This window comes from Schistocerca cancellata, chromosome 4 (genome assembly GCF_023864275.1).
Source record: "Schistocerca cancellata isolate TAMUIC-IGC-003103 chromosome 4, iqSchCanc2.1, whole genome shotgun sequence".
NCBI lineage: Eukaryota > Metazoa > Arthropoda > Insecta > Orthoptera > Acrididae > Schistocerca > Schistocerca cancellata.
The window spans coordinates 82,505,467-82,527,632 of NC_064629.1; the positions used below are offsets into that span (position 1 = coordinate 82,505,467).

General features: G+C 44.7%; 1 protein-coding gene across 1 annotated transcript in view; it reads left to right on the plus strand.

Annotated features, from left to right (window-relative positions):
• Positions 1–22,166, plus strand: part of LOC126185209 (neurogenic locus Notch protein) — a 391,153-nt gene that overhangs the window by 216,771 nt on the left and 152,216 nt on the right. Inside the window, exon 3 of the mRNA XM_049928093.1 lies at positions 6,358–6,632. Within this exon, the coding sequence (XP_049784050.1) occupies positions 6,358–6,632 (275 nt within the window). The remainder of the gene's footprint in view (positions 1–6,357; positions 6,633–22,166) is intronic.

Here is a 22,166-nt window from a genome sequence, read left to right on the forward strand (position 1 = left end):
TTATTCAACGTGTCGTGTTTATCTGGACTGTCCGAATTAATTTTGACTCTCCTGTACTAGCACACCGAAACTCGTCCTCTTGCTGTAGTTAACAGTTAACAAATGGAAACGCAAGCAAAATGCGCATGTGACATTCAATCAGCCGTCCTCAGTTGAAGATGTTTATGCGAGTACAGTGTAAACTAAGACAAGATAGAAATGCTACTCATATACGGAAAACAGAAGATAACAGAAGAGTAATTGAAATATTTTTTTCTTATTTACAATGCGAGTACTACAGCACAACTGTAGTACCGAGAGTACCTGCACTGTACCCAGAGATTGAAAGCTAGTTTTGTGTTACAATTTAGTAACCTCGTGATTACGTGAACTGTACACTGTGATACGTTTTCGAACAGGTTTTGAGAAGAGGATATGGATTACCGAATAAAAAATACAAGGGGCTCTTTAAAAAAAGACTTAGTCTACTCCTATACAGGGTGTTACAAAAAGGTACGGCCAAACTTTCAGGAAACATTCCTCACACACAAAGAAAGAAAATATGTTATGTGGACATGTGTCCGGAAACGCGTACTTTCCATGTTAGAGCTCATTTTATTACTTCTCTTCAAATCACATTAATCATGGAATGGAAACACACAGCAACAGAACGTACCAGCGTGACTTCAAACACTTTCTTACTGGAAATATTCAAAATGTCCTGCGTTAGCGAGGGTACATGCATCCACCCTCCGTCGCAAGGAATCCCTGATGAGCTGATGCAGTCCTGGAGAATGGCGTATTGTATCACAGCTGTCCACAATACGAGCACGAAGAGTCTCTACATTTGGTTCCGGGGCTGCGTAGACAAAAGCTTTCAAATGCCCCCATAAATGAAAGTCAAGAGGGTTGAGGTCAGGAGAGCGTGGAGCCCATGGAATTGGTCCGCCTCTACCAAGCCATCGGTCACCGAAACTGTTGTTGAGAAGCGTACGAACACTTCGACTGAAATGTGCAGGAGCTCCATCGTGCATGAACCACATGTTGTGTCGTACTTGTAAAGGCACATGTTCTAGCAGCATAGGTAGAGTATCCCGTATGAAATCATGATAAAGTGCTCCATTGAGCGTAGGTGGAAGAACATGGGGCCCAATCGAGACATCACCAACAATGCCTGCCCAAACGTTCACAGAAAATCTGTGTTGATGACGTGATTGCACAATTGCGTGCGGATTCTCGTCAGCCCACACATGTTGATTGTGAAAATTTACAATTTGATCACGATGGAATGAAGCCTCATCCGTAAAGAGAACATTTGCACTGAAATGAGGATTGACACATTGTTGGATGAACCATTCGCAGAAGTGTACCCGTGGAGCCCAGTCAGCTGCTGATAGTGCCTGCACACGCTGTACATGGTACGGAAACAACTGGTTCTCCCGTAGCACTCTCCATAGAGTGACGTGGTCAACGTTACCTTGTACAGCAGCAACTTCTCTGACGGTGACACGAAGAATTGCCTCGTCCATTGTAGGTGTCCTCGTCGTTCTAGGTCTTCCCCAGTCGCGAGTCATAGGCTGGAATGTTCCGTGCTCCCTAAGACGCCGATCAATTGCCTCGAACGTCTTCCTGTCGGGACACCTTCGTTCTGGAAATCTGTCTCGATACAAACGTACCGCGCCACGGCTATTACCCCGTGCTAATCCATACATCAAATGGGCATCTGCCAACTCCGCATTTGTAAACATTGCACTGACTGCAAAACCACGTTCGTGATGAACACTAACCTGTTGATGCTACGTACTGATGTGCTTGATGCTAGTACTGTAGAGCAGTATGTCGCATTTCAACACAAGCACCGAAGTCAACATTACCTTCCTTCAATTGGGCCAACTGGCGGTGAATCGAGGAAGTACAATACATACTGACGAAACTAAAATGAGCTCTAACATGGAAATTAAGCATTTCCGGACACATGTCCACATAACATCTTTTCTTTATTTGTGTGTGAGGAATGTTTCCTGAAAGTTTGGCCGTACCTTTTTGTAACACCCTGTATATGTTTTCGTAAGGAACAAAATTACGTGAAAGGCAATCGTGTCGGTTAATATCCCCCTGCTTTTATTTTATTTATTGTGGTTTTGTTTCATGACCATACAACCAACCATAGTTTATATGTATCAGTAACAACTGTCAGGTTTGACTGTTATCTACAGGGCGTTTCCCAATTCATGTTACACACTTCTCGAGGTTGTAGAGGGGACTTAGTAGATAAAGTTTTACATAGGAATGCATGTCCGGAAACTTCATCCAACGACGCTATAAAGCATCAAATTTACAGGCCGCGGCGCATGGTTATGTGTGTGTGTGTGTGTGTGTGTGTGTGTGTGTGTGTGTGTGTACATACTTACAGGCTGATTCCGTGATGATGTTACCATCTTTCTAGGATGATGGAGAAGGATAAATGTATCAATTAGAGGTAAGGATCCCAGTGCAGGAAACGAACGAGTCAAAAGTTAATAATTGTAAACCGTTCTGATACCTCTGACAGTGGAATTCATGTACCAATACTGTTGTTGCTAAAATTGTAAAGTATACAACTTTCAGGGATGGTAGTATGGACCAAAACAAGAAAAAATGTCTAGTAAGCATGGGTTCTGAAACGCACACCTTAAGAACACCTGAAGAGCTATGACCACACTTGCTCAGTAGAGGAGATGTTTTTCACTCTAGCGCAGATGAACAAGTGCTCATAGCTCCTCAGGCATGCAGTTTAGAGCCCATGTTTACTGATATGTTTTCTTGTTTTGGTCCATAGTACCACCTCTGAATATTACGTAGCCAATATGCACAGCAGTACCGATGCACGTGTTCCACTGTCAGAGGTGTCAGAATGATTTTCAGTTGTAACTTTCGACTCGTTCGTTTCTGATAGAGGGGCTCTTACCTCAAATTGACCCATTTATCCTTCACCATCATCCTAGAAAGTTTTAACAGCATCACAGAATCAACATGTTTACACAACCATTTACAGGCTCCAGCACCTAAAACTTTGACGCTATGTCGCGTCGTTGGATGACGTTTACGGACACGGGTTCCTGTGTAAGACTCGATCTGCTATGTCCCCTCTACAACCTCTAGAAGTGTGTCATATTAACAGTGAAACACCCTGTATGTGCAAATTTGAATCCGTTTATAGCGAAAGAACTATAATTTTTATATTGGCGTGTATGCAAACCCTTGTCTATATACAAAATTTAAATTATAGTTACAACAAAAGGTGTGTTATTTGTAACTAAATAAATGTGTCTAAATACACTTCATGTGTTCGATAAGTCATCTGATGTACTGGGCAATTGGGGTCCGTCCTCTAGGTAGCGGGATTCTTCGTTTCTTGTCCGCGCCCTCGAGTGGCCGCTCTCACGTATGATGTGTTACTTTTCTTCTTCTTCTTCTTCTTCTTCTCCTCCTCCTCCTCGCCCTACTTGGAGGATGTTACTGATTATATGGACACCTCTAATTCCATGAGACGTATGTATATGAGTATATACACCCTAACCCTGTTGTTCCCAAAAGAGGGGTAACGCACTCAGTTGATTTAGTGTACGATGTACCATGTCTTTTTCCGAACATTTTAATATTATATTCTTCTCCACAAGTGTAAAGAGAATTGTCGGTGAGTCCCAGGCGATGTAAATGTGTTTTAAAACGACCGCGATTTAGTTCCATTCGTTCAGTGGTTGCTTAAAAATATCTCGACGCCATGTTCTTCATATACCAGTGCGTTGACGGAATCAAAAGACTGTATCGGTCTATAATGTTTCCCTATGTCGTTCTGTAATGTTTCCCTTCGTCATTGGTTCGTCTGCTCCATTCCCCATCCCACCTCATTCGCATCGTCCTAAGTTGTCGTATGAAGTCTGTGTGCGCTATCTTTGGACGACACGGCGTGTCCGAAACTGCGCTTTGTTTAGACAGTCGGACGGTCTGTTTGTGCCGTGGACGAGATAGCTAGATACATGTTTTATTCTGTTTCTGGACAAAGTTATTAGTAGCAGCGACAATAGCAGTAGTTCGCATTTTTAGCCATTCGTAGTTTCTTTAATATGTAATTTACGAGAAAGGTATAAGTTCTAGGTAAGAAAATAATTTATTTGGCTTTGAGCATTAAATATGAAACGGTCAAAGGTGATACATTTTAGTAACAGCGTAACGATTCCACGAGTAATGGAGGTTTTGAGAAATTTGGCTTCCTGTTCGGCATCCAGATGCTGGTTAAGGTAAAGTGCGACGCTGTGGAGCGGAACGGGGAGAGTGGAATGGTATCTTTGGTCCGCCCCGACCCATTAGGCAATAATGGAATCGGTGCCTTGGGACCCTTCACGATTTATGCAAGTCAGGAAGAGTCGCCGTATTCAGGATTCCATTAGCGGTTCGTTTTGAAATTACAGCACAGCGCGGGATAATGACAACATGGTGGCCAGGCCTTAAACTCAATTAGCCGCGTAATGGCGCGCCATCTTGCGGTGGCCACCACCGTAATGGTAGGCTCGCAGCTCTGTGGCTTATGCTTTTTCTGACCTTTGTAGCGAGCCACTGAACCCCATCTGCTGGTACGTCCTCTTGCCCGTGCTTCGCCCGGTACCATTCCGCCGCTGCTGTCGGCGTCTAACACATTTACAAGCAGTTCACAGACGGCGTAATCAGCCGCCATTGCTATAAACATTTATTACTATTAGAGAGAAAGAATAGAAACAAAAATTTATGTGGTACATAATGACAAGCAGCGCGTCTAGGAATCGGCAGCATGCATCACGGACAACCAGAACATGAGACTATTATGCATTGGTAAATTTATTATACTGCCAGCTGATACCTGGATTCAGATGATAGTTTTCATTTAGAATTAGATTTAATCCAAGACTTTCGTAAAATAATCAGTTTTTGTCGTAATTGATTTTGTTAAATAATTACGTAATTTTTCTGCTCTTCTCATTTTATGTGGTTGTAGCAGCAGTTCTACGGTTTGCTTTTGCTTCTGGGTAACCAAGTGTACGATAAAAAATAATAGTAAATAAAAATGTCTCATCGTTCCCACTCTTTTACGAAAATATGTTTTGTGTACTGACAAAACAGTGTCTGTTGTTTACCATGTTCGTCAAAGAGCGGTGGCGAGCACACTTTTTTAAAAAATAAAGCCTGGTAAATATCTCGTCGGCCATGCAAATGACAGTCATCGTCGTTAGCCCGTGGAATGAGCTCTTACCTAAGGCTGCGTCGTAATGTATGGAGCGTTGTCATGCATGTGAGGTAGACTGCTGGAACAAGAGTTAGGGCAGAAACAACGCAGAGTTAAGTCGTCATGATGCAACCCTTGGACGCGTTGTCAGGGCGCAACTCATCTTAGAGATTTCCGCATTTGCTCCTGATCGATCAATAATGTGGTCGAGAAAATGTTCTCTCCCGGGTAGTGCTGTGTACCGTCGAATCCAGAGCAGTTCGTATGACATCGGTTTGTGAAAGAAGAAACGTGAGTGCCCTCAGTAATAACTAATGACACCTAAACATTTCATTGAGGCTGATGTATATTTTCATACATTTATCGATGTGCACGATATAAAACACGCGATCAGTCTTGTGACTTACTTTGGTTCCAAGTAGTATAGATATTTACAGCTTTAATTATTTTGTTGATAATTTTTATGTTACGCGATGATTCTTAGTCACGTTTATGTTTATGTTGGTTGTCATTCTGGTGACTTAGTGTTTGATAGTGTAAAATAAATGAGTACGCGTGAAAAGTTCGGCGCCGACCCTAAAGTCTGTCGTTGTCACCATTGTGTTACTGCTGTGCTTCACCTCATGTCCATACCCTTGAAGAAGCCCGAGTCTCGTCCTATACCGTCCTCCGAGCGAGCAGTTATTCTTACTTCGAACACAGTCGGGTTGTTAAACCATCGAGGCCTCAAAAATGACATTATGTAACACCATAAGCTGCTGTCCAAAGTATTCTTTAATAAGAGACCTATTTCGGCCAACGACAATTTTCCAGCTCAGTTTGGGTTAAGAGGAAGAGTTAGATTCTAATAACACGACCTGAAAAAAGCGCCGCAAAATTATTTATAGTCCAATGCAACTCTTGCTGCTAACCTAAACCGTGCTCGAAACTGGTGTTTAAAAGACGACTTTTATCAGTAGCCTACGGTGTTACGTGATGTCATATCTGGAGTTTATCAAAGCTGTGGAACACAACCGACATAAGACATTACTAAGGCCTCATTGTCCTCCTTTAGTTGAGCCGGTTGCATACTTATTTATGCCCTGACCTAACCTCGCCTTCCCTCCTGCAGCGTGTAATTGTGAACTTTGTGTGCGCAGCTGCACGTCGATGTACGTGGGCGAGTACTGCCAGCACGCGAACCCGTGCCACACGGGCCCCGGGCCGCGCTGCCAGAACGGCGGCTCGTGCCACGTGCGCACGTCGCCGTCCGCGTCGCCCACGTTCACGTGCACGTGCCCCATCGGCTACTCGGCGTCGCTGTGCGAGATCCCGGTGGCCAACTCGTGCGACTCCGACCCCTGCCTCAACGGCGGCACCTGCAGCCTGCGGAGCCTCGACTCGTACTCCTGCACGTGCGCGCCCGGCTACACTGGTGAGTACCCTCTGCCTCATCAGTCTGTGCTTAGCCAACTCAATTGCTTTTGTACTTTTTAGCGAATGCGTGCCTCACCAGGCAAAGAACCAGACTAAGGCGAAGGGAGTTCTGGATCAGTCCTGTAACGAGGGAAACTCCCCACCGCCGCCACCCTGCTCAGATTTAGTGGTAAGATGACTCGGTGGATAGCGCGTCAAAAATTGGACGTGGATCGAGCACGAAAGCAGGAAGAAGGTGTAATGAGCTGCGAAAAAAGAAATAAAATCGAAACAGCGAACGCTCCGAGCTCGAGACGTACTACACGAGCGAATTTGATCAGCGACGGCGTTGTGGTTATGTGGTCACGGTGTTGGCGTGCGAATGGAAAGGTCCGGGTTCAAGTATCGTAGCCCATTTTTTTTTTCCACAAAATTATGAACTGTCGGTGCGGTCATTGATGTGTCTGTTCGCTATATTAAAATTTGTGTCTACATCGCGGTGTAACGGTCGTTTGCAAAAGCGAGGTGTAAGGACCACCAGTCGTACGTACCTCCTCTTTGTTCACACAAGTACCACATGTTATGACCGTTCCGTTCCGTTTTGGAACTTTTGCCTCCTGAGTTCTTTTGTTGTAACATAGTTCAAACATTTATTTGTTTTCATTTGTGTGAGAGGTCTATGCGGCTTTGGCCTGCTCTCGCTATTCATCACATTTACTCGCGACGGTAATAGGTTATTACCAGATGACTGATATTCTACAAATGATGGCCAAGACTACAGGAGGAGGACAGACACGTCAATGATCGAACGTAAAGTTCATAATTTGTGAAACAAATGGGACACGAAGGAGATTTGAACACGGATCTCCTGCTTTGCAGTCTAACACTATGACCACACAACTACGACGCCGTGTTATCGCAACTCGCTCGATGTTGCAGATCTTCAGCTTAGGCCGCTCACAATTTCTATTTTGCTTCTTTTTTCACAGTTCAGTACGCTTTCTTTCTGTTTTGATGCCAGATCTGTGTTCAGTTTTTGACGGGCAATCCATTGGGCCATTTTACCGTTAAATCTGACCCGGGGGGGGGGGGGAGGTGGGTACGATGGAGAGTTCCCATTGTTAGCAAATGAAGCAAAGTAGGACAATTTCATCACTTACGTAAACAACTGAAGAAATACGCAGGAAAATTTTTCAACTACTACAGGATGAACATGGAAACGTTTCCGTATATCCTAACAGATACGCAGCACGCAATTACAAAATGGTAGAATTTCAGGGAAAACTGTACAACATGAAGAACGTTTGATTGTAACATTGACGTAAGCTGCACTCACATTTCACGGTCTCGAAAGAAGAAAACCACACAGTGTTGGTCTTGACAATAATATTCCTGAACTGTATTAGAAAAGAGTTTGCTAAAAGTGTGTAACATAGGAGAGCTCGCTGTATTACTTGCATATATTGTTAACAGAACAGATGAAGCATTTCTTTTATAAATCTGCACTGTTGTCTGCGAAATTTGGCGGGTAGAGGGCCGCCGTTGGCATAGGGGTCGTTTCATTTGCGTCAATGTAGTGGGTTGTTCTCATTCACAACACTTCTAAGCTTCTCTATCGTCAGAGTTGGTACTTAAGTACAAAACATACCCAGGCACGAGCAGCAACAAGCGCTCGTTCGTACGGATGAAGTCTGACCAGTGCCATTTCACTGGGATCCGTCAGTCAGTCGACCGTGGCAATACTTGTACATGTGTTCGGGATTAGTCGACCGTGTGCTGCTGTATACGGCCGTCCATCTAGTGCAGTGAGGCGGCTAGCTGATGGACTTGACTACGCCTGTTACATGTCGCTCTGAGGCGCAGTGCACATCGAAATGGCGTGGTGTTGCCAGGAGACGCGAAACGTTCTTACTACATAATAGTGACAGGCTCAAACAGCAATGCACTTGATATTTTTTAACTCTTAGATGCTCAGTAGTGAAGAAGGTACTGGAACCTCTCATTGTAATTGCAAACGGAGAAGAAATATAACATATTAATCATCGTATTCCGACCATTTCCAGAATATTTGCAGGCTGTCTGAAAAATGTTTTTATATTGTGTTTGGCGAAGTGAAGGATATCCATTCAGAAAAAAAACGAACACATTGCAGCCTAATAAGACCAAATACTTAACTTCCCTAGGCACTGTGTAACCCAACAAACTACATCGGTTGATTGGACGGTAAACACACAAAAAATAATGGCATTTGTAGGTTCATGATGCCTTAGCAAAATACGTCCTTTTATTTTATGGTATTTATTGTAGATGTTAGCATTCGCAGATGAAAATATTTGTTCAAAAATGGTTCAAATGGCTCTGAGCACTATGGGACTTAACTGCTGAGGTCATCAGTCCCCTAGAACTTGGAACTACTTAGACCTAACTAACCTAAGGACACCACACACATCCATGCCGAGGCAGGATTCGAACCTGCGACCGTAGCAGTCGCGCGGTTCCTGGCTGTAGCGCCTAGAACCGCTCGGCCACTCCGGCCGGCCAAAATATTTGTACTAGTGGAGATGGGTGAATATGGACTCGTCGTCAGTAGACAAGCATTTCATAGCATTGGAGGAGCTTTGCAGCAAGAACGCGATCACCATAATCTGCTCCATTTCCGGGTGTAACGTCTCTTTGTGTTTCGTGACAGACGATCCGTCCAGCTTACACACACATGTAATTAAGTCGGAGTCACGGGCTGTGGTTACAAATGAGCGAATAATACTCTACAGCAGGTTTTTAAGGGGACGAAAATCAGCACAGTCCGCATTTGCTATGTTAACATATAAATTTAGGAACTAATAATAAGTTTATTCCGATTTGTGACGGGACATTTTCTAGACCTTTATGCGCCAATACCGTAATAGGAAATAGAACAAACAGTTGATTACAATCACAACAGTCATCTCCAAGTTTTATTAAAAATCGTCTTTCCCGTTAATTCGTGAAACACACTTCCGTCTTCTTTCAGAATAGTAACTGAATTCACTAAAAATTCGTACGTATAAAATTGTACTTGCAACCTTGTTCCAGATGACGGTTAGGTGCTTTACTTATGACAAGAGCTGAAATGTAAAGTTTTGGATAAGAACTGGCTTCATCAGATAAACTTGTTTAATGCTTTCAGCTACGTCTGGAAGTTAAAAACTCTCTTAAGTAATAGCTGTCATTAAATTCAGTTTCATTATCGGTCAAACAGTACGGTACGACATTTGACACGAGAGTGGAAACAGTCACGCGTCGCTCCGGAGCGCCACTCGTGACTGCAAATCGCAGCTAGCATGGGTGACGAAAGGACGTGTCGCCACCGTGTTGGTTGTTAAATTTATTACCGTGGGGGTGACCCGAAAGAGCGTAACGACTCTGCCACATGTCCGCGCCACCCCAATTCGTGTGCTTAGACATCTCGTGGCGCACCACGGTGACGCCGGGCGCTGCTTCTGTGGGGCACAGGGCCAGACAAACTGGTACACCTGCCTAATATCGTGTAGGGCCCCCGCGAGCACGCACAAGTGCCACAACATAGACTCGCTTAATGTCTGAAGTAGTGCTGGAGGGAATTGACACCATTAATCCTGCAGGCCTGTCCATCCGTGCGAGTAAGAGGGGGTGGAGATCTCTTCTGAACAGCACGTTGCAAGGCACCCCAGATATGCTCAATAATGTTCATGTTTGGGGAGTTTGGTAGTCAGCGGAAGTGTTTAAACTCAGAAGAGTGTTCCTGGAGCCACTCTGTAGCAATTCTGGACGTATGGAGTGTCTCATTATCCTGCTGGAATTGCCCAAGTTGTCGGAATGCACAATGGACGTGAATGGATGCAGGTGATCAGACAGGATGCTTAGGTACGTATCACATGTTAGTCGTATCCAGACGTATCAGGGGTCCCATATCACACCAACTGCTCACGCCCCACACCATTACAGAGCCTCCATCAGCTTGAACAGTCCAATGCAGACGTGCAGGGTCCGTGGATTGGTGAGGTTGTCTCCATAGCCGTACAGGTCCATCCGCTCGATACAATTTGAAACGAGACTCGTCCGACCAGGCAACATGTTTCCAGTCATCTACAGTCCAATGTCGATGTTGACTGTTCCAGGCGAGGCGTAAAACTTTCGTGTGTGGTGCAGTCATCAAGGGCACACGAGTAGGCCTTCGGTTCCGACAGCCAATATCGATGATGATTCGTTGAATGGTTCGCACGCTGACACTTGTTGAAGGCCCAGCAGTGAAATCTGCTGCAGTTTGCGGAAGGGTTGCCCTTCTGTCACGTTGAACGATTCTCTTCAGTCGTCGTTGGCCCCGTTCTTGCAGGATCTTTTTCCGGCCGCAGCTATATCGGAGATTTGATGTATTACCGGATTCCTGATGTTAACGGTACACCCGTGAAATTATCGGACGGGAAAATCCCCTTCATCGCTACCTCGGAGATGCTGTGTCTCGTCGCTCGTGCACCAGCTATAACGCCACGTTCAAATTCACTTAAGTCTTGATGACCCGCCATTGTGTCAGTAGTAACCGATCTAGCAACGGCGCCACACACTTGTCTTCTGTAGGCGTCGCCGACCACAGCGCCGTATTCTGCATGTTAACATATCTCTGTGTTTGAATACGCATGCCTATACCAGTTTCTTTGGTTCTTCAGTGTAAAAGAGGAAGGGCGAAACGGTGGGGAGGGGGCAGAGGGGAGTGATTGGTAGGTAATAAAATGGGAAGGGGATGAGTATGTATTACAGGAAATTATGAAGAGATTTTGATTGGATTGAGCAACGAGTCCCTAAGAACTATCTTTGCTGGTAAGGACACGCTCGTTTCTTGTTTTCAGCTACTACATTCCGTCTTTCTCGCGCAACGGAATGAAAATGTAAAGGATATAGTTTGTATTTTTTGTTTTTTCGTTAGTAACGGCCTTCCATTTGATAGGCAATGAAAGAGCGGAAAAGAAATGGTGCTATTTTTTTCAGTTATTGAATTGTATCATAAAAAAACATGAAATGGCGAAATGTGCACGTTTATTTCACTGCCCACTTGACGTTGATCCTATAAATGAATGAAGAGGCTAAGCTGCGATTAGGATTAAACAAGAAATTGGGAGGTGTCTGCATAGCGGGGAGGGTAGAAAAACGGAAATTTGTTTTGGATGCCACTTACCCTAGTTAACCCACTGCTGATAATGAAAGCCGCCCGAAACTGTACAGCAATGAGCAAGTCTGTAGCATTAAGTGAATCGCACCGCGGACGGACAAAGCCGAGCAGTGAGGCGCTATCATTGCCGACTAGAGATGCAGGTTTGCTAACGAGCTCTGCTTTTAACGGCTGTCCTTAGAAGTAAAGAAAAAATAACTTCCTGACGTGATGGAGAAACACTGCAGGTGAGATACACTAAGGAGCGTATACAAGAGTTGCCGAAGAAAGTCCGATTAGTAATATTGACCGTACAGTACTGAAGAGAAATTGGCCAGCGGTCCACGAATTGGATTGATGTGATCGAAGTGATAGACGATGTAATGTGAATAAACGAAGTACTACATCGACATAAAAGTTTTCTGGGTCTACCAGTATACCCAGAAGAAATCCTCTGCAACCGTGGCCTAAACGTTGGTTTTTCTCCGGCAGCGGTAGTTTTTACATTATGACACGGTACCATACCCAGAAAACATATATGTCGACTGACTCTAGCCACGGTGTTGGAGTATACTGAGGCCTGCCAAAAAACATTCACTGATAACGGCTGTAAACTGACCAAAAGGAATTCACTCTCTCTCTCTCTCTCTCTCTCTCTCTCTCTCTGCAAGAAGGCACAAATCATTGGTAAACCTGCGGGGTAATGTTGTATACAGCGATAATAACGTTGTAGTCCCGAAAAGACATTCTAGTTAAGTTGCCTTTTATGACTAAACCCTTTCTAATCGATTTTCCGTTGATCGTTACTTCGGATTAGTAACATGCACCAGAAGTAACGCCAGTGACGTAACACTTCACGTTTGCTCCACTTTACTGTTCGTAAGTCGACACAATAGTAGACGACTCTACAGCCAGTGTAATACGGCGTTGTCACGGGCGGGAGCTAAATAGGACCGTATACAAATAGCCACGCAAAGAAAATCGAAGGGACAGTTTCGGAACTGAAATGACAAAGTATGTGGAAAGTGTCGCAATTGGTGCTTGCACAAATCGTAACCTGTGCATCATTCCTTAAAGGGAACAAGGCAGAAAGCTGTCTGTAAGTGACAACACTATAAAACTCAGGCCGGTGAATCAGTATTTTGGGCTCGGCCGCGGCTGCATAAGGATGCGACGCAAGTCACAGTACAACGCGCTTTGTGAATGTGCGTAAGCCATTGTTTCAAGTGCCGGGCGCGCCATTGTAATGACCAACATCATATTTTCATTGTGCGCAGTGTCTCATTGAGGCACTGCCCCCCTCGAGCGCAGTACTAGCGCCCAACCAATGTTCTTCCACACCCAGAAGGGATTTTCTAACGAGACACACAAAATTAAAAGCTGTATTCGATCGTGCGACCAGAAAGACGGCCTGTACTGATAATAAGCCACGTAGCTTTGTATATTGCCCGGGAAAATTAGAGATACTGCGCCCAGTGAATGCAGTTGCTGTTAGATCGGTCATTCCATACTTAAGATTTCAGAACCCTGCGCAGAACATCGACGCCACATAAAAGATAGCGATACCGACAAATCTTCTGTCGCGGAACATATCCTCAAAAACGACCACGAAACGAAAGTCATATCCGATTGAGATTCTATCATCAGATAATTCGTTGAGATCAGAAAGTGCAACGAGCCTAATCGGTACAGCAATTACTCAGTGGTGCGTGGTAACGCCCACTAGAAGCTGAAAGGCTACAGAGAAATAAGCTGAGTTACGCACCACCTAATGGAATCAACACCACTAGTAATGTTCCTCCATCACAGGCTCGACGTTATCTCTGGTAGCAGATGGAAGTTCCTTGACCTCGTGACCTTTCCGAGATATAATTCGACCGAATACACTAATGAAAGTACCGCACTGCCTCTGATTACAACAGATAACTCCTGACGACAATGGTAGAACAAGTTGTCGAAAGCTTGAGTATACAAACGATTCTGACGCTGCAAGGAAACCGAGAAACATTTATGGAAAAATGTCGCCGCGATGAACTACGCTCTCAAATCCGAAAATATGCCGTGAACTGCAAAATCGTCATTATTTAAATCCATTGCCCGAGTCTCCGTAGTGCGCTACACAGAATAATTACACTGCTATTCGTTTTCGTAATTATTGGAAGTGAACGTAATGCTCGAGACTGGATTTCTAAGATTGTGGAATTCCGATTACGGAGCGGTGGCAGGTGTGCTCGGAAGAAGGGATAGCGGAGTGCTGGCGCTTCCCACACACATTACCGATATGACCGATGGGCTTAAACAGCACCCGTTAAGTGACCGGGTCGGAGGTTAAGCGCCTGTGAACTCGTGGCCAGGGAGTGGCGTGCCTTCAACAAATTGAGGCCGAGCCGGCAGCCGTCGGCCCGTGCTGCAAAGCTGGCTATGCGGAAGCCGCCGCCGCAGATTATCCAGGGCTCACTGCAGCTCCGCCATTGTTCTCGTGCGCCAGCTAGCGCATAAAGCAGTTTTTCCGGTTGTTATGTTATACTTTATTAGTAAAGAAATACACTGATGGAAAAAAAAATTGCAGCACCACGAAGCAATTGTGCGACATAAGTGGAAGTTGGTAGACGTGTTTCTACATCGGAAAGATTATATCTAGTCAGATTTCGCACTAGTAGCACCACTGTGAGGATGCAAATCAGGTGTGCTTTTTTTTAAATAGACACTGTAACGGTCACGAGCGTTAGTTACCTTTTAGATTGGTCGTGGTGAGTCGATGTTAGTCGAGAGTGCCTTTAAAGCGACAAACACACTATTATCGTCACCTCACTGAGTTTGAGCGAGGTCATGTAATATGGCTACGAGAAGCCGGATGTTCCTTCTGCGACATTGCAGAAACACTTGGCAGGAATGAGCCACTGTGGCAGCGGTGCTCACGAGAATGTACGGTCTTAAGAAGCCCAGACTCCTCACGGCCACGTGGCATCACCCAGAGGAGAGACAATCGTGTTCGGCGTATGGCTCTGGTGCATCTGCAGCGGCAATCTGACGAGCAGTTGGCACCACAGTGACGCAACGAACTGTTTCAAATCGGTTACATTAAGGACAGCTCCGGGCCAGACGCCGAGTAGCGTTCATTCCATTGACCCTAAACCACCGCCATTTGCGACTTCATTGATTTCGAGCGTGAACTCATTGGAGGGTAAGTTGGAGGTCTGTCGTATTTTCTGGTTCTGCCGCGGTGTCAGTGTTGGTTAGGAATAGGCCAGCCGACGGCCTGCAACCAACCTGTCTGCGTGCTACACACACTGGACCCACACCTGGAATTACGGTCTGGACATTCATGAACAGAACTCGAGGGGTGTTTTCCAGCAGGACAATGCTCGCCCACGTAACCCGACGTGCTCTATAGACTGTCGACGTGCTACCTTGGCCTGCTCGATCACCAAATCTGTGTACAATCGAGCACATACGGGACATCGTCGAACTACTACTCCAGCGTCATCCACAACCAGCATTAACTGTTCCTATATTGTGATGAACCGAGTGCAGCAGGCACGGATCTCCGTCCCACAAACTGACATCCGGCACCAGTACGACACAATATATGCTCGTTTGTATTCTTACGTTCAATATTCTGGCGGTTACACCGTTTATTAATGTACCGGCGTTTCACATTTGCATTGGCTTATTTCGCGCTTACATATATCTGTCCTCTTGCAATGTTAATCACTTAAGTGTGTTAGCTACACCAATGTATTCCCGAAATTTCGTTTACATTAATTAGTTTTTCGTGCTGCGGTTTTCTTCCGTCAGTGAATTTGACGATGCGAACATCCACAACTGAGAAACTTGTTTTTATTTTATTAATTTCTTAGTAACGTAGTGGTGGTGGTACTCCAACCTGTCAGTGGTAATGATGGCGAACAGGAAACGAGGCCGGTTCTATAACATTTTCCAACAGAAGCGAGTTATCATTGGTACCCATCCCCTCCAACCTTTTTTCCTCGTACACTTTCACCTGTGTCAATTTTCGCCACTAATTGTGATACGTAGTCTGTACAAATCTTCCACTTGGACCCCTCTCAGCGTGACACTCCAAGCGGCCGCTACTAATTGTGATACATCCTATATATGGTGGTGCCTCTGGCGCCCTTCCCAGTTTGGGACACCCTAAGCTGCGGCTCGGGTCGCTCGGAACTTAAACCGGCTGTGACAAAGTGTGTACGCGTGTAGGCGATTGCATACTTGTTTCGGTATGGATGGGCACGGAGTGAAAGCGTGGAAGACGAGGAATCCCTGTACTTGCACGTGGCCTTCTTTCGGAAGGCGACTGAAGTACCCATCGACCAGGCGCCAACGATGTCGTCTTGCCCCCACATCCCTTAAGACAAAGTGGACTCATTTAATATCTAACGCAGGGCATTGGCAAAAAGTCCGGTGATAAGAAATATTACGCCGTCACCTCTCCTCCAAAGTAGTCCCATACACAGGGAAATCTCTTCACCTGGCAACCTCCGAGTTGAGCGCAGCAACATTATTCGTTACTCATATTATACATTAGTATTCGGCAATTCTCACGTAAGTGCTTGGCAAGACCACGTCCAACTGTTTTTCGACAGTTCCAGTCTCGAATAGCACATGGAACAAATGAAATTTACACACCAATTAGTATATCGTATCTTTTACACTGTATCCCCTCTTCGGCGATGATACAATAAATACATGCTGGCCTCCTTCGATTTTTTTTTCGATGTTCTCCTCTCGTAACTGGTAAACATCCCACACCGCGCAGCAACACTCCAGGAGGGTGTAGCTACTCTCGTTCAGTAGATTTGTTGCAGCTTCGAAGCGTTCAGCCAGTAAAACGCAGTCATTTTGTTCGTCTTCCCCCCCACCCTCACCCATTCACCCCCTAACATTTTCTGTGTGGTGGTTCCAATCTTAATGTTTCGTTAGTGCAATACCCATCTATTTAGGTGAATAGATAACCTTACAATTTTCGTGATTTATCGTGTAACCCAAATTTGATGGAATTTTTTGTACTCGTGTGGAGGACCTCACAATTTTTTATTCAGCAACGTTACCGTAGCCTAGACGCGTAGTAGGTTGGATTATAGCCCAGGAAAATACGTCTCACCGCGAAAGAATCGTCGTTCCTGTTTCACAACCTCCAGTTTGGCATACCTGTGAATATGCGCACGGTTTTGAGACCCTTTCCCTTACAAGAGTAACCAAATGCTGTTCTGATTCAGTGGTTCCATTCACCAAGAGAGTAGACACACAACTAAAACACGGGAACACACATTCTCTTCTCGTCTTTGATAAAATGACGGCGCAACTACAGAAAAAGCATACGGCAGCAGAAATTTTATAACCGCAAATCCAAGACGCGAGAGTAAGCTCTTAATTCGCGAGTCCCAAAAACGGGAATACCAGGGGTAGTCATGAAATTGTAATTACGACAAAAATAAAATCATGTAACATTGTTATCGAGGTATAAAGAGATTATAATTAAAACTACTATCGTAAGTGCTTGAGTGAGTGAGTGAGAAGAGACTGTGGAAGATACGTATTGTTAATGTTAATAGTGAGACGGGTAGGAAAAGGGTTGTTGCTCTCATGTCGAACAAGAAGAGCCGAGAGCTTGGAGAGAGCGCAAGGCGCGTTGGGTCTGGGGCGCTAATCACACGTGAAAGCTGTGACCGCGGGCCAAGGTAGGAACCCTGCTTGGAACTGCTGCACGCTCCGCTGAGAATAGGCATCTCTCTTTTCTTAACGCCTTCCAAGGAAGATAACGAGAGAATACGGATTTATTGTGTTCTTGGCTGACGACGGGACGGTAGCTTACTGGCACTTCTCACAAGCGTGAAACGTGGCCGTATGAGTGACAGTCACAGAAGTACCAGACTCACCAACAGATAAAAATTTTATTTCCACACCTGATCCCATCCCTAGGATTGCTGTATTAGCTAACAAACGTAAGCGGGTCGATGGAAGACTGAGGGAGATGTTTGAGAAAGTTATCTGGATATTGTGGTACAAAGGACCCACGGTCCGCGGTGGCTTGTTGCAGAGTAATGATATGAGTGGTTCTAATGAAAGTGCAGCTGCTCACGGATGTCCAGTGTGGCTGTAATGGCAATGAAATTTGGTAGACATTCTAATGCGTTAATGCGGAACCGATTTACGCTGGAAAAAAAAAAAAAATTAGTTCCAGCTTTGGCCACAAGGTGCAAATTTGGCACTGTGAATGCAAGAAAGACGTATAGAAATGTTTACATAATACAACGGATTAGGAACAGGGCGCGGGCATAAAAGGTTAAACAAGTGATAGAGGCATAATGTTGAATTTATTATTAACCGCCGCTTCAACAGTGTGTTCAGTACGACCACAGGAGACGTCGACGAGATGCTGTACAGCGTCAGATTTGCACCAGGTGGCCAAAATTGGAACTAAATTTTTGCAGCGTAAATTTGCTTTTGCATTAGCGCGTCCTCCAAGTTTCTCTGACGTACGATAATTACAGCCCACACTGGTACTCTGTCAGAGTAGGTACACTTCGCTATATAACAGCCCGGTATAGTTTTCGATTTATTCGGTTTATTGACCCGATGGCCTTCGTTTCTGCCAAAATAGCTTCACAATACTCAAAGCGCCTATAAAATGCAAAAACAAAACGTAAAACACACAACACATTGCAATGCAGTAACCCCGAAGTACTGTGATGTGGTACCGACTGAGGTGGCGCAATGGATAGCACACTAGATTCGCATTTGGGAGGACGACGGTTGAAACCCTCGTCCGGCCATCTACATCGGATTTTCCTAAATCGCTTCATGCAAATGCAGGCATGGTTCCTTTAAAAAGAGCACGGCCGATTTCATTGCACATCCCTTCCTAATCCGAGCTTCGGCTCCATCTCTAATGACCAGCCTGTCGACGGGAGGTTCAGCACTCTGTTGTCAGCAGCAAGCACTGGGAATGAGCAGAACACGTTCGTTTCCAAACGAGATACACTACTTATACCGTCGACATTTGCACTTCCGTGCAATGCAGATACAAAGACAAATTGTCCAGGTGCGAGTAGAACTTGCACACTGTCGGTGTCGTACAAGCTTGTGTGTAGGCCTATATACAGATCACCCCATTCCGGGAATCGACCATCTTGACCCTTTTTGCCTGTTAATGACATGGATACTGGTAAGATATCAGTCCAGGGATTTCAAGATTTTCGAGAATGATGTAATTTCAGTAATACAAATGTGACAGAAAACCATGCAGGAGGCTGGCAACGTAGATACGGCGTCTCAAGTTGTGTGCGAAACAAACATTCGCAAACTGCGAATGTTTCTTTTCGCATTCAGCTTAAAACGCCGTATCTACGCACAGTAATCGCTCCTGGATTTCAACATGATGACGGATAAATTCCAAAACGAGTCATATGGGCAATAAAGTCATCCCTTACTCGATGTTTTACTTTTATCCAGTCAGCCTGAATACAGAACTATTGATTGTTTAAATTTCAAGTTTGACGTCGAATAACAGAGGACAAAAACTTTTTTTTTTCATGTGAGTACAAATTAACAATTTTCGAAGTTTTTCCTGTGGTTGTGCTGTGAAACCTTCCTTTTTGCCAAATTTCATCATTGTAGACCAACGGGAAGTACCCAGCACGTTTTGATGAGTCTACGTTGCCAGCCTCCTGCATGGTTTTCTGTCACATTGACTTATAAGCTAACGTCTATTATACCGCCAAGGGACCACTGTTTTTAGTGTGTGACATAAATTTCAACATAATGCGTATACCCGTTCCCTAGAAGAAAGTTTTGAGGCATGGAATCTTACAAAAGGGGGAAGACATTAAGAGAAATGCGATTACTTTGTAGCAAGCCACCGGAGATCTTGGGTGCCTTACACCAAAATACTTAGAAAATATCCCTGAACAACATCTTAACAGGGACGTTTTCTATCTTAATCTGGAAACAGTCACGGAGGCACGCCGCTTGAGCTGGAACCGTGTGTTTTTATTGTGTGTGCCGTGCGAACATGGAAAAGTAAGAAAAGCTGACGTACCTCCGTCTCGTGGCTGAAATGGCGCAATATTTTGGGGGTGTCAGCTTTCGTGCGTCGAGAATGTAGTTGTGGAGGCAGTTGTGAGAGCAGCCACGCGAGACAGGCGCCAAGGAATTAGGGACAACAACCGAATTTCGGTTGAGGAAACGAGGCCACAGTAACCGCGCGCTGTGTGCGCGGCAATGTTCACAGTATCTGGCGTTATGCGCGTCCTTCTCGGAAGGGTACTCTGCCAATCAGCTAAAGACCTTCACAGAGTTCGATTAAAGTAGCAGAGTGCTATCACCACTCTAAACAACAGTAACTACTGCACAGAGAACGTAATGATAAAACTAAATGACGAAACACTATTATCTTCTGTAGTAATACGAATTAATATGTTATCAATACCTGACTTCCTATCTCTTTGTACAATGGGCGTTCAATAAGCAATTCAACACTTTTCTTTTGGCTACAAGACACTATTTTTCAAAATATGCGCCGACCTTACACCACCTTACTGAGAGGACACGTATGTTCGCACGGTACCCCTGTATTGGTCGACGCCGGACAAAACGCCTTGCTGCATCAATAACCTCCCCATCACCCACCTACTGCTTCCCGCGGAGTGCATCCTTCATTGGGCCGTAGGGAGCACGAGGAAGAATAGTGCAACTGAGTTTTCTGAGCGCCTTTCGGGTGCGCAGCCTTGTCTGAGGCGTTGCATTGTCACGGATAAGGAGAAGTTCATTTGCATTTTTGTGGCGAATAATACGCTGAAGTAGTTTCTTCAATTTGTTGAGGATAGCGCAGGTGAACGCTGGCTGCCGGCACGTTGGAGATGAGAAGGTTTGCGCCAACTTGCTGGGATGATGATAGAGGCCTCGCCCAGTTACTCACCGTGCTTTTGTTCACTGCCAGGTCTCCATAGACACACTGCAAGGACCTACGAATATCTGCGATGCTTTGATTTGCTGCCAAAAGAAATCAATGACAGCTCTCTGCTTAATACGCTTCTCTGTTACAGTCGCCATTTTGGAGGCTACCTAAAGTGCCGCCACGCATGCGAACTTCATGAAACTACAAAGGCGCTGAAGCGCGAGTATTCCTCACGATGACCCACAACAAATTCCGCATTTTTCCAACCTAAAAAAAAAGTGTTGCATTACTTACAGAACACCAGTCGTACGTCGTTACTGCCTCATAAACTCGTAGACTCAGCCTTTGTGCATATGCCGTAGCCTAATACACAACTCTAATTATTTTGTTTCGCATCTGTACCTTAGCAATCGAGTGCTAGTAATTTGCGACAGTAGTTTCAATTTCCGTCTTACAAAAAATATTAATTATTCTTCAGTTGAACAGATGATGTTGAAGAGTGTTGCAAGAAGGGGCGAGGCGTACAGAATGAAGGTAAATGTAAGAAAGACATAAGTGGTGAGAATAAGGAAGGAGGAAGCTGAAGCGCCAGCTAACATATTCCTAGACGGAAAAAAGTAAAATCCGTGTTGTGTCTGTGGTGTCCAATGACTTCGAACGGAATCTGTACAGAAGAAATTAGGAGGAAGTAATGTATGGTAAAGAGAGCCTTTGAAAAGGTGTAGCAATAACTAATATCTAGCAGAATGCCATGGAGCTGAGGAAAAGCTTTACTGAACGTTAGTTGTGGAGTGCAGTGTTGTATAGCATTGAATCATGGACAGTTACAAAGAAAGAAATTTAGAAAGTTTTGAAATGTGGCTGTGGAGAAGATGCGCGAGCTGAAGTGGACTGACAGACTTAAAAATACAGGAGTAATGAAGAAAATAGGGGAAGACAGAAGATTGGTGAAAGTGATCAGAAACAGGAAAAAAATCTTGGCTTTGACATATACTGCGTAGAAATTGTCTGCAACAAAGAAATGTAGAGGGAAAAGCAGGAGGAATGAGGAGAAGAGGTAGGAGAAGAGTTGGATTGGGAGGACCAACATACAAGCAGATGAAGGAAGATGTTCAGAACAGGAAATGATGGAGTACCTTATGTTGAAACATGCCACAAGACAGGACAACAAAGAAGAAGAAGAAGAAGAAGAAAAAGAAGCTAAACACACATGTTGGTTAGATAAGTGCACAGGTCTAACATACTATTGTTAATAAACCAGTGGATTCCAGTGTGAACTGTAAGTTGATTGTGTTCAATATGTAAACAATTTTATGTCATTTTTCGATAGTATAATGAGACAGTTCATTCGACCGTGATAACTTCTGATGCAGCGAGCGAGCGATAGATATTCTTCGCTTGAGTAGTTTGGTTGAAAAATGTCTGCGATAGTTTGTCTGCACGTGCGTCATATGGTACCGTCGTGGATTTAACTG